The following is a 14162-nucleotide window of genomic DNA, read 5'->3' on the forward strand; positions in this document are numbered from 1 at the left end:
GTGATTCAGGATGAAGAGTTGAGACAGCTGAGTAGCCATGTGTGTTTGTGATTCAGAATGAAGAGTTGAGACAGCTGAGTAGCCATGTGTGTTTGTGATTCAGGATGAAGAGTTGAGACAGCTGAGTAGCCATGTGTGTTTGTGATTCAGGATGAAGAGTTGAGACAGCTGAGTAGCCATGTGTGTTTGTGATTCAGGATGAAGAGTTGAGACAGCTGAGTAGCCATGTGTGTTTGTGATTCAGGATGAAGAGTTGAGACAGCTGAGTAGCCATGTGTGTATGTGATTCAGGATGAAGAGTTGAGACAGCTGAGTAGCCATGTGTGTTTGTGATTCAGGATGAAGAGTTGAGACAGCTGAGTAGCCATGTGTGTTTGTGATTCAGGATGAAGAGTTGAGACAGCTGAGTAGCCATGTGTGTTTGTGATTCAGGATGAAGAGTTGAGACAGCTGAGTAGCCATGTGTGTTTGTGATTCAGGATGAAGAGTTGAGACAGCTGAGTAGCCATGTGTGTTTGTGATGCAGGATGAAGAGTTGAGACAGCTGAGTAGCCATGTGTGTATGTGATTCAGGATGAAGAGTTGGAGACAGCCGAGTAGCCATGTGTGTTTGTGATTCAGGATGAAGAGTTGAGACAGCTGAGTAGCCATGTGTGTTTGTTATTCAGGATGAAGAGTTGAGCCAGCTGAGTAGCCATGTGTGTTTGTGATTCAGGATGAAGAGTTGAGCCAGCTGAGTAGCCATGTGTGTATGTGATTCAGGATGAAGAGTTGAGCCAGCTGAGTAGCCATGTGTGTTTGTGATTCAGGATGAAGAGTTGAGACAGCTGAGTAGCCATGTGTGTTTGTGATTCAGGATGAAGAGTTGAGACAGCTGAGTAGCCATGTGTGTTTGTGATGCAGGATGAAGAGTTGAGACAGCTGAGTAGCCATGTGTGTATGTGATTCAGGATGAAGAGTTGGAGACAGCTGAGTAGCCATGTGTGTTTGTGATTCAGGATGAAGAGTTGAGACAGCTGAGTAGCCATGTGTGTTTGTGATTCAGAATGAAGAGTTGAGACAGCTGAGTAGCCATGTGTGTTTGTGATTCAGGATAAAGAGTTGAGACAGCTGAGTAGCCATGTGTGTTTGTGATTCAGGATGAAGAGTTGAGACAGCTGAGTAGCCATGTGTGTTTGTTATTCAGGATGAAGAGTTGAGCCAGCTGAGTAGCCATGTGTGTTTGTGATTCAGGATGAAGAGTTGAGCCAGCTGAGTAGCCATGTGTGTATGTGATTCAGGATGAAGAGTTGAGACAGCTGAGTAGCCATGTGTGTTTGTGATTCAGGATGAAGAGTTGAGACAGCTGAGTAGCCATGTGTGTTTGTGATTCAGGATGAAGAGTTGAGACAGCTGAGTAGCCATGTGTGTTTGTGATTCAGGATGAAGAGTTGAGACAGCTGAGTAGCCATGTGTGTATGTGATTCAGGATGAATAGTTGAGACAGCTGAGTAGCCATGTGTGTTTGTGATTCAGGATGAAGAGTTGAGACAGCTGAGTAGCCATGTGTGTTTGTGATTCAGAATGAAGAGTTGAGCCAGCTGAGTAGCCATGTGTGTTTGTGATTCAGGATGAAGAGTTGAGACAGCTGAGTAGCCATGTGTGTATGTGATTCAGGATGAAGAGTTGAGCCAGCTGAGTAGCCATGTGTGTTTGTGATTCAGGATGAAGAGTTGAGCCAGCTGAGTAGCCATGTGTGTTTGTGATTCAGGATGAAGAGTTGAGACAGCTGAGTAGCCATGTGTGTATGTGATTCAGGATGAAGAGTTGAGCCAGCTGAGTAGCCATGTGTGTTTGTGATTCAGGATGAAGAGTTGAGACAGCTGAGTAGCCATGTGTGTTTGTGATTCAGGATGAAGAGTTGAGACAGCTGAGTAGCCATGTGTGTATGTGATTCAGGATGAAGAGTTGAGACAGCTGAGTAGCCATGTGTGTTTGTGATTCAGGATGAAGAGTTGAGACAGCTGAGTAGCCATGTGTGTATGTGATTCAGGATGAAGAGTTGAGACAGCTGAGTAGCCATGTGTGTTTGTGATGCAGGATGAAGAGTTGAGACAGCTGAGTAGCCATGTGTGTTTGTGATTCAGGATGAAGAGTTGAGACAGCTGAGTAGCCATGTGTGTTTGTGATTCAGGATGAAGAGTTGAGACAGCTGAGTAGCCATGTGTGTTTGTGATGCAGGATGAAGAGTTGAGACAGCTGAGTAGCCATGTGTGTTTGTGATTCAGGATGAAGAGTTGAGACAGCTGAGTAGCCATGTGTGTTTGTGATTCAGGATGAAGAGTTGAGACAGCTGAGTAGCCATGTGTGTTTGTGATTCAGGATGAAGAGTTGAGACAGCTGAGTAGCCATGTGCGGGAAGTGGAGGAGGACCGTGGGCGACACATGAGGACGGTTGCCACACAACAGACACAGATTGACAAGTACAAGAAAGTGGCGGAAGATGCCCGAACAAAATCTGACAGTGCGGAGAATCAACTGAGTACAGTGAGGAAGGTATAATGATTTTATAAATCTTGCAATTAAGAAATATGATCATGAGTAGGATTCTTTGTGATAAGAATTTCTTTTCTCTCATCTAATTATCACACCTACAGAAATGAAACCATTGGCCTTTGGCCTTGACATGATTAATTGTTGTCCAGGTTCAGATGACATATTTGTATATAGCCACAAAATCACTATGTCACAGCCATGGTACATACTTCATGTTTGTAGCCATTTTCAATCCATGTTATTTGTTTTTTTACTGTCAATTTTCAGTGTTGCTAACAGGAATATGCATACATTTATGGTTTTAAGCATTTATTCAGAAGATGCTTATTCGACCTTGCTTTTATAGGAATTAAGTTTAAAGTTATCAGAAATGGATTGCTTTTGATAGCTTACATGGCCAACGTTGTCTACCACATGCTTACTGCATTTGAAAGTAATTACATACTTAAAATAAACCCTGTCTGTGTTTAGTGGATCATTCTGCCAAATGATTGCTTGATTTTGAAGGTCATTGTCACTACTTATTATATAATCTTGCAACTGAATGCCAATTTTAATTTTTTATTTTATGAAAGGGTTCTTTATGTAGCCTCCTTGACAAGCTCTGCAGTTGGATAGGGTTTGGTTGACTCTTGTGAAAAAGGCAATCATCACAGAAAATAATTATGTGAACATTGGAGTGTTTTACAGGATCAGTACAGTACCACAAAGTCTCATGAGGACGATCTCTGTCTGTATGTCATATGTCACTTTTTGTGAGAATCCATTGGACACAAACTTGTGACCTTTGGATTGTTAGTTCAACAGCTAACTGAGTGAGCTACATCCACATTGTAAAACTGAGTGCAAATTTACCTTGTCATGCCGAAGATGTTACGGAACTGAACAGAAACACATTGGGTTGGGTTGAAAAAGTGACAGAGACTTACAAAAGTTCCTGCTGGGCATGGTTTTCCAGGGTATTAATAGGGGTGGAATTCAGGGTGCACATGGGCTGTGCTGGGTGTATTGTGGAGGTATGCCATCGTGGTGATGCTATTCATTCTTGGTGGTGTTGTTGACTTCATGGCATTTTAGACTGATATAATATCTCTACCAAGGCAGGATTTGCCCTCGCATCTGGAAATCGGGGTTGATTATGACTCATTAGATATACAGGGAGTCATAGCTCTTTTGTAGGGGGTCATTTCAATCAAATATTAATTCATGTTGGATTTTGTAATAAGTTTAATTTTTAATTTAGAAACTATATCTTGCTGCTCTAATCCTGTTTAAACAATGTTTTATGTTTTTATCTACTCTCTATGCAGTTGGTTATCTAATTAAACCATAATGTCTTATATTTTTTATTTTTGCAGATAAAAGATTGATTAAGCAACTGTGATATGATATTATAACTGTTTACATGATTATGGAACTCACAGACTCAGTAAAGTGTCAACAACATCTATACTAGGGCCGTTATTTTAACTACAAAACAGAACAAGAACAATTCAAACATCTACAGATGTACCTCTGCCCTCTTTTTTGAAGTGCCTGTGGGTTTGACCGAAGTGGTAAACGTCTGAGACCTGCATCACTTGGGGCTTTCCTCCCACATTCAGCTGACACGCTGTGATATAACTGTAATACTGTTAAAAGCGGCGTTAAACCCAACTCACTCACTCACTCTTGTTTGAATGAGGTTGAAAGATTACTTAATACATAATATGACGATGACTTTACAAAATGTGGTGAAACTGATTGTTGACAGTGACTGACAGCATCAAACTCGAGGCAACTAGGCAAGTGTTGAAACTAAATTCTGATTGACTGCCACCAAGAGGTTGCCAGTAAGGTTGTTCTTTTTTTCAGATATGAGGTTTTCCGGCTTTAAACAAAGCAAAGGGATATATGTCCATTTCAAACTAGCATGATAACAATGAAGAAGATATTTTTATTCAGACATGAAATGTTACAAAACTGGTATTTAGGTCAGTGATTATTATTAACCAACTTTCATTGCATGACATGTGTTTAATGGAAAATAATTGTGTGCCAAAATGATGGTTGATGGACGATGTTTTAAAACTCTTCTCTTTGCAGCTGTTGCCGTATATTTTAATGAAGTATTTACTTGGATGTATGTGTACAGTAACAGACCATATACTGTGTGATCTGGCCCATGCCACTCTGTATAAACACCCGATGTCAGTTTGAGGGAGTCTTGTTCATTCCTCTTGCAGCACCTGGCCCCATTCAGCTGATGTAGCAGGTGGCCCCATTCAGCTGATGTAGCAGGTGGCCCCATTCAGCTGATGTAGCACCTGGCCCCATTCAGCTGATGTAGCACCTGGCCCCATTCAGCTGATGTAGCACCTGGCCCCATTCAGCTGATGTAGCAGGTGGCCCCATTCAGCTGATGTAGCAGGTGGCCCCATTCAGCTGATGTAGCAGGTGGCCCCATTCAGCTGATGTAGCAGGTGGCCCCATTCAGCTGATGTAGCAGGTGGCCCCATTCAGCTGATGTAGCAGGTGGCCCCATTCAGCTGATGTAGCACCTGGCCCCATTCAGCTGATGTAGCACCTGGCCCCATTCAGCTGATGTAGCACCTGGCCCCATTCAGCTGATGTAGCACCTGGCCCCATTCAGCTGATGTAGCACCTGGCCCCATTCAGCTGATGTAGCACCTGGCCCCATTCAGCTGATGTAGCAGGTGGCCCCATTCAGCTGATGTAGCACCTGGCCCCATTCAGCTGATGTAGCACCTGGCCCCATTCAGCTGATGTAGCAGGTGGCCCCATTCAGCTGATGTAGCAGGTGGCCCCATTCAGCTGATGTAGCACCTGGCCCCACTCAGCTGATGTAGCACCTGGCCCCATTCAGCTGATGTAGCAGGTGGCCTGTCATGTCCACTACATGTCTTGCCATCATGTCCCAGACATGCTGAAGTGACAAGGTCAGGAATCATGGCTGGTCATTGCATTCTGGTCATGTGTTGTTGCAGGAGGTAGTCAGTTACGGTACTGTCACAGTGGGTCACAGCATTTTGTCTTGAATGTGGACCAGCATGGACAATATGCAGGACAACTGCTTGCAGATGATTTCTAATTTCTGATGGCCTGGCAGAAGTAAATGTTCGCCACACAACAATATACCCCTAAAACAGAGAGAGATGTCAGGTCCCCATTTATTTTCCAACGGCATACAGCCCCAAGTCTCAACCACAATGCGCAACGGAATGCATCTGAACACATATCAGAAATAGTTTACCTAGTGACACTTTTCCAGGAAACATAATGACCTACCGGGTATACATACTTAAAGCAACTTGTGAACTTCAATGTAACTGTTTAACAACAACACAATACTGCATGAAAGCTACTGCTGATACATCAGTCTCAACATTCAAGATGTCCACAATAATCATAATACACACCTGTAACAGGAATACAGTATCTAGAATACTACATGCATAAACAGACTTCATACATATTACACAAAAATTAATATTTCTATGGCAAGTTTTAGCCAAAAAAAATGATTATCATAATGGAAATAATACATGCAAATAGTCACTTAGTAAAAAACCATTAGTTCCGGATTGTATATTTAATGCAACAATATGCATAATTTGACCTATCAGTGATACTTGGATATTCACATATTTGGACATTCAAGTCTATTACATGTAAATAGAATAATAGTTCAACAATGCCAACTTATTACATATATAATACAGCAGTAGATACTAACTGAATCCAATGGAAAGATTACATTGAATGGTCATAATTCAAAATTAAAACAATAACAAACATGTTCCTTAATGACTAAGACATGTGCTTTCAGGAACGTAACTAGATGAGGGTTACTTCCCCTCAATCTAGCTAATATGGTCACTTGACCTCCGAAAATAGGTGACAACCAGATTTTAAACAGATTTGGCGAATATATAATGTTTATAGATCAAAACAACTATTCTATTACTGAACCAAATCTATGAGAATCCTATTCCCATATACTTTAATAGTCCAAAAGCCTGTGAAACACAATCTGTCAATGACGGAATGTCTTACGCTAACCATGAGATTTCTCCTTGGCTCGATAAATGGAAAATACAACCTACAGATTTTCCAACGGCATACAGCCCAAAGTAAACAGCCAATTCTGATTGGTCAGTTGACCTTTGGGTGGTAGCGCACCCACCCAAAGAGTTACTTCCCTTTGACCACAAAAATTATCATTATTTCACTTCCTTACATAAACAGCAATTTGATTGGCTGTATAGGCTCAATTTCTTAAAGTGTTGTTTCTGATTTATTGATCCTGGATTTGTGTTTTTGAACTACTGTGGCCTGTTCCAGTGTCTGCAAGTCACAGGTTTAGACACAGTGAACATCTTGACCACCATATTTTCCTGAGTATTGCACACTTTGTTTTTCACAGCTGTATGGAGGGACTGAGCATAAAGCATGCCTTAAATGAGTTTGAACCACTATTACCATGATAGCAATCAGCTGTACCAACATGCTATGCTTATTGTTATTATTATTTTAATTATATATTATTCCTTGCGTGCATGAGTGTGGGCAGGCGTCCAGACTGATGCTGATTTATAGTGCAAACCCACTGAGATAGAAGTAAGTCTAGATATCTGTCCAGATAGTTTAAACTAACTTCATTCCACTATGCTCATCTTTTTACGTTAAATCAAATTGAAAGTGGCCGGGTGCGTCACACTCATGGGGACCCTCGATCTATTGATCGGTAGTCGTATGTTGTAAATGGATATAGCTTGATATATAATGTCTGTAGAAGCTCTATATGCATAACTTATATAGAATGCCAACCAAATTTGATGTGTGTGACTATCTTGTTTGGTTTGATAAAGTGTTTGTAAACATCTCTCGCTCTCATGAGATTGCTTCAGTTTTGCCTTGTAGTTGCAAAATGAATGACGTCTCGCAATTTTTATGAATGTAAAAAAGTAGTCCCGGTGTGACAGAGGTCACAGTTATCCAGTCAAAGCAAAGAAAAATAAGGTCAACCTTGTACAACACACGTGTGACGTATGGATTTAGTAACTTACCACCTGTATCTTCACCACGTGGGTACTAAAAACAAATAATTCTTTCCACACTCTTAAAAAACCCAGGTCACCTTGATCTTTCTTCAGCAATTTATATTTAACATTAATTTCCGAAGGCAAGGTGACTCAATCTATCCCATAAATTAATCTAAAGACTGGTACCAAGTTGTAAAGCGAAGCTTGTACAGTACATTTTCAAAATGCTACTAGTCTACCTGAGAGCTCCCTTCACTGACCTAGGAATTGTTAAACAACATAAATCTTGGTTGGGTGACCTCTCCTTTTGATGAACAGTTATATTCCATGATACAGCTGATGGTTGTATGGCCGTCAGACTGGTTGGGTGACCTCTCCTTTTGATGAACAGTTATATTCCGTGATACAGCTGGTGGTTGTATGGCCGTAAGACTGGTTGGGTGACCCCTCCTTTTGATGAACAGTTATATTCCGTGATACAGCTGATGGTTGTATGGCCGTCAGACTGGTTGGGTGACCCCTCCTTTTGATGAACAGTTATATTCTGTGATACAGCTGATGGTTGTATGGCCGTCAGACTGGTTGGGTGACCCCTCCTTTTGATGAACAGTTATATTCCGTGATACAGCTGATGGTTGTATGGCCGTCAGACTGGTTGGGTGACCCCTCCTTTTGATGAACGGTTATATTCCGTGATACAGCTGATGGTTGTATGGCCGTCAGACTGGTTGGGTGACCCCTCCTTTGATGAACAGTTATATTCTGTGATACAGCTGGTGGTTGTGTGGCCGTCAGACTGGTTGGGTGACCCCTCCTTTTGATGAACAGTTATATTCTGTGTTACATGATGAAACGGTATAAAATAGTGATATGAAAATTATAAGAATCAATTTTCACTTTGTGCGAGTTCATTTGAGTATGAACATTTATCGAGTGAGGGACGAACAAGCTCCAAGTACAGTTTAGCCAATCAGCTCACACAAAGCGAAAGTTAATTCTTAAATCAAGTTAAGAAGTTTTGTTTGACAGGAAGTTGAACAGCTGAAGCGCAGTCAGAAGCAGGCAGCCAGTAGTCACAGTGCTACAGAGGTGCGTCTCAACAGGGCCCTGGAGGAGGTGGAGAGATATAAGGAGCAACTGCAAAAATCAAAGTCTCTCTCCAAGGTAATGTCATATTTTCACATTCCAAGATGAACAGTCCAGAACTGTAACATTATGGGCAGATAATGATTCAACTCAAACAGTCAGCCTGCTCATGGTGTTCTTGTTCCTCAGTCTTGGTAAAGTAATTATTCATTTCGAGATTACCTGGACGATGCCCAAGTTAGTGTGTGGCCTTCATTCGCAACCAACTTGTCCCATTCCGGGACAAGCCGAATGTAGACTCGTGCCCCTCTCGAAGGTTTCCATATTGGCGTACGAGAACTACTTCAAACAAGAACGATTACTATTATTCTACCCACATTTTCTAGTAAAATTGACATCTGGCTTATTCCTGTTGTAAAAGTATTGAACCTCTCTGATAAAAATACTAATATATTCTTTTGTACAAAAAGATATTTGGCAAGTCATTCACAAAAGAGGTGATTAGTTAATCACTTTGATACATTGTTAATCTCTTGGTGTACCATCAAAATGAATATTACACTGAATGTAGTTTTGAAAAGCCAAGACAGGTGATGGCTCAAATGAACGGATGTCGCAGTCAAAGGAGACGTTTCTTGAATGTTAACAACCACACGTGTTCATAGTACCCATATCCTGACACGCCTTCTAATTGGCATGTGCTGTTTTGATCATGGCAGCCTTCAAGAGGGGGACAAGCCTTGTTGTAGGTTACGGAAACATGCGAGTGGTGACAAGTGTGTATTGCTGCTTTTCCACTATGGAAAATCCATTTTTTATCATCATTTAAGCATTGTTGCCAACATATATGGTGAGTCATTTCTTCCACATACCTTTGCACTTTGACCACTTTTCAAACAATTCAGTTTGCACTTTGTAAACACGTTCGGATCAGAAGCTGTCTGAGCCTAAGGTGGTTCCAATTATCATGGGCATTAGATGTGAACTTAAGTTGTGCAATGATGCTATATCATTAAATTTAGAATAACTGTTAGAAAAGCTGACCTAACCTAAAGGGTAGTTATTCATTAAATATACTTTATTCATAATCAAAATGTCACTGCAATTTTCTAAATAAGATACGGTATGTATTAAGCCATAAATTGCTTGTCATTCAAACCAAAACACTCAGTAATTATCCTATTTTTAACAATGTTTAATCTGAATGCCACTTACAATGTTTAATCTAAATGGTATGTAAGTATCCATGTAAACAAACTTTAATCCCCAAACTCCAAGTATGTTTTCTCGGAAGTTGTTAGTATGGTACTTGGACACAAAGTATGGAAAGTTTGAAAGCTTTTGAGCTGGTAGTTTGAGCTGAGCAGATTAGGAGAGAAAAGTACTGAGAAAAATGGTGAAAAGAAGTGCCAAAACCTTTCAATCCAATATGGCTGCCAAACGGTGCGTTGTAGCTACCATGGTCCTGCAGAACAAAATGATGGGCATCTGATTGCGCTGCCGCATGCCAAATCTGGAAGTCATTGGACAATTAATTTCGAAGATTATTGCTGCTGAAGTTGAAACTTTGATGAGTTATCTGCCCTTAGCCATTGGGACTATGGCCTTGGGTTTTTGCTGGTATCTGCGTCATGTTGGTGCCGATGTTGCTGTTGATTGTGAAGCCATTCTGGCTACTGGTTGTTTTTGTAGGTCTGGTACAAAAAACGGCGGAATAATGATAATAATAAACACAACGATTACAATAGGGCTCTACAGCCTTTCGGCTTGGAGCCCTAATAATCATGTGAGCTCGGGCAGAATGGAGGGAAATAGGTGAAAAAAAACAACAAATAATTCTTATTCGTAGAAAAAAGAAACTGTCTGAATAAGGCTATAGCTAAGCTAGAAACAAAGAATTGACATACCATAACTGAAACAAAATATATCATCAACGAAACCCAGAGATATTACCAACAGTTGTACACTAAACAGACCTAGATGATATGTTTAAACATCTTAATATTCAAAAACTAAGCACCTTACAACAATTAGGCCTCGAAGGTGAGTTACAATATCAGGAAGTTTTAACATCTTTGAAAAATATGAAAAATGATAAAAGTCCTGGTCCTGACAGATTTACTGCAGAATTCTATAAAAAAAAATTTTTTTACTTGATCTGCATAAATATCTGATACGATCATTGAACCTAGGTTTCAAAGGAGGAGAATTATCAGTTAGCCAAAAGCAGAGTCTAATAACATGCATTCCCCAAAAAGGCAAGCCTAAGCAGCACTTAAAAATTTGGAGACACATTTCACTAATATTGTCTCCTATAAGATAGCATCAGCAACAATAGCAAATCGAGTTAGAAACAGTCCTGCCAACAATGATTAATGAGGATCAATGAGGTTTAATGTCAAAACGAAACATTAGATAATGCACTATATTAATTTAGGGTATTATGGACCTTACCGAATACATGGAAATCCCAGGATTGTTATTACCTATAGACTTTGAAAAGGCATTTGATTCAGTAGATTGGGTTTTCATCCAAGAATCTTTGACTTTTTTAACTTTCGACCTTTAGTTAAGCATTGGATAACAACCTTCTATCAAGATATAAAATCTAGTGTTTTAGTTGACAGTTTTGCTTCAAATTGTTTTTAAGTAACAAGAGGATGTAGACAAGGTGACAAGAATTATCTCCTCTTATATTCCTGTTATGAGCTGAAATTTTGGCAATAATGCTATGCACTAATAAAAATATAAACGGAATAAGTATTGGTGAAAAAAATATCTAATTTCTCAATTCGCAGACGACACATCTCTCATATTTAATAGGTGGAACTGAGAAGCGTCTCTAAAACACAATTACAACTCTTCAAACACAGGCATTTTTTTCAGGCCTTCAAATTAACACAAGCAAACGCAAGTGTTGTAGACTCTCAACGCCTCTCTGATAAAACTATGTGCAAAAGTTGGAATTTAGATTGGTCAAGAAAGTTTTTTTCTGGGTATTATTTTTACTCACAATTTGGCAGAAATGGTAGAAAATAATTACAAAGACAAACTTAAAACTATAAAAATCATCATGAACTCTTGGTTAGCACGTGACCTGACCCCATTAGGTAGAATTACTGTACTAAAAAGTCTTATCTTACCAAAACTAACCAACATTTTCTCAACCCCACCTAATCCAAGTGAAAGAATTATAAAAGAACTTGAAACACTGTGTTTTCATTTTATATGGAAAAATAACCCATAATCAGTAGAAATATTAAAATAAAACCTTATGAGGAGGGAGGTATAAGAGTGCCTGATATTAAAAATATAATCAATGCTCAAAAGATATCTTGGATTAAACGTTTGTTCCATTCACATCCACACTCTAAATTTACCACTCTTTTGATTAATGATATAACTCCAACACAAATTGATTTTCTGCAAAAATGACAATTCTATATTTCGGAAAAGGTTATTAATGATAGGCCCAATGCATTCTGGAAAAATGTTTTGTGTGCATGGGGAAGCTTATGAGAAAAAAAAGGAAAAAGATATCTTATCACAATCTTTATGGCAAAATACGAATATAAGAATCGGCAACACTCCAGTATATTATAAACATTACACAGGAAAAGGTATTAATCTTATAAATGATTTGATAGATGAGAGTGGAAATTTTCTAGATCCTTTAGACCTAAAACATATATACGACTGTAAAACACATTTTCTGGAATATTCTAGTCTTATCCAAGCAATAAAACAATATCTCAAGCGTAAGAATATATCCCGAACATCTAAGTTACATCTGCCCTTAGGGCGGTCGGGTAGCCTAGTGGTTAAAGCTTTTGCTCGTCACGCCGAAGACCCAGTCTCGATTCCCGACATGGGTACAATGTGTGAAGCCCATTTCTGGTGTCCCCCTGATATTGCTGGAATATTGCTAAAAGCGGCGTAAAACCATATTCACGAACTCACTCACTCACATCTGCCCTTAATACCATATTACCTTGAAAACTTAGTTGAGAGGGGGAGATGTAGAAAATTTTACTATATATTGAATAAGGGTTCCAACAACATGATATCCAAAAAATTCATTCAAAGATTGGAACTAGATCTTGGCCTTAACATGACCGAAAAAGATTGGCAAATGATTAATCATATCCCCCACAGATATAATGTGTCCTTGAAACAAAAATGGTACCAATACAGTATTACTCACAGAATTATACCAATGAGTTACTGTACAAAATGGGATGTAAAGAATCATTTCTTTGAAATTTTTGTAAACGAGAAAAACAAACCTTAGTGCACCTTAGTGTGAAATTGTAAAACAGGTCTGGAACAACTTTGTAAAATGGATCAAAGACAAAACTGGAAGAGGACTAGAATTTTCAAAATTAACAATTTCATTAGGATACATGTGTCAATAAAAAACGAAATGATGTATTAAAACATATTATAACTATAACTTCCTCTTGCCTTCCCAGGAACATGCTCAGTCCCCGGGATGACTATTGTTTGTTCACCATTTTTGCGCAACATGTTTGCAAGCTACCTTTATATATTATTCATGTTAACAAATCTGTGTGTGTCGTCTCTGAGCCACTCCCTTTAGTCTGAACATGAAACAATGATGAGCCTATGGTTTGCTCAAATTGTTCTGATTTTTGTAGTTTCTTTTTCAGTTATAGATCAGTTATTTTAGTCATCTTACTCCCCCGAAATGACACAGGTTTGATTCAGGCTATATATATATCCAGTGAACAGTAGCACATATAATTGTATATAAATTCAGAAAATAATCACATCACACAAATTATTGATCTACATGTTTCAGTAACATCACACACACACACACACACACACACACACACACACACACACACACACACACACACAAACACACACGTTGCTATATAAGTGCAATAATCTTGGACGCGACGTTAAACCCAATTTTCTCTTGTTAAGATGAGACACATCCATCACCTTGGTTGTATATTTTTCATCATGTTTTGTTGGGTTGTTTCTTGTCAGGATGCTAGTGACAGTGACAAGAAGCGTGTTGAGCACCTTTTGGCTGACAACAAGAAGCTGGAGAAACAGAAGAGTGAACTGATGGCAGGCTTCAAGAAGCAACTCAAACTTATAGATATACTGAAGAGACAGAAGGTAGTGCAAAATATCCCAGATACCAGCTGAATATGTAGGGATTTGCTTGGGTCCAGCTGCTTGTCCTAGGCATAGGGGTCTGGGGTCATCTGAAGGTCTACATTTGTATCTCATAGGAGGCAAGATGATGTGCATGGTAAAGCCCTGATATGTGCCACACTGATAATGCCTCTTTTGTATGTAACCAGGGTGTTCATAAACACTGGTCGTTATATGTCAATAGGATTTGTCGGTCAGAACAAACGCCCCTGTAGGTGAAACTGGTGCGAGAACTGCGTTCTCCAAACAAAAACTGACAGGATTATGATGCCTGCATCTGTTAGAACGATCTCAGGTGAAAAT

General features: G+C 39.5%; 1 protein-coding gene across 3 annotated transcripts in view; it reads left to right on the forward strand.

Moving 5' to 3' along the window:
* The window catches only part of LOC139461027 (testis-expressed protein 9-like), a 79943-nt gene that overhangs the window by 42854 nt on the left and 22927 nt on the right, over nucleotides 1–14162 (forward strand). For all 3 annotated transcript variants that reach the window (XM_071242516.1, XM_071242513.1, XM_071242514.1), the window contains 3 exons: nucleotides 2362–2535; nucleotides 8610–8744; nucleotides 13686–13820. In XM_071242516.1, the coding sequence (XP_071098617.1) occupies nucleotides 2362–2535; nucleotides 8610–8744; nucleotides 13686–13820 (444 nt within the window). The remainder of the gene's footprint in view (nucleotides 1–2361; nucleotides 2536–8609; nucleotides 8745–13685; nucleotides 13821–14162) is intronic.

This window comes from Haliotis cracherodii, unplaced genomic scaffold (genome assembly GCF_022045235.1).
Source record: "Haliotis cracherodii isolate W230 unplaced genomic scaffold, xgHalCrac1.p SCAF_14, whole genome shotgun sequence".
Classification (NCBI taxonomy): Eukaryota; Metazoa; Mollusca; class Gastropoda; order Lepetellida; family Haliotidae; genus Haliotis; species Haliotis cracherodii.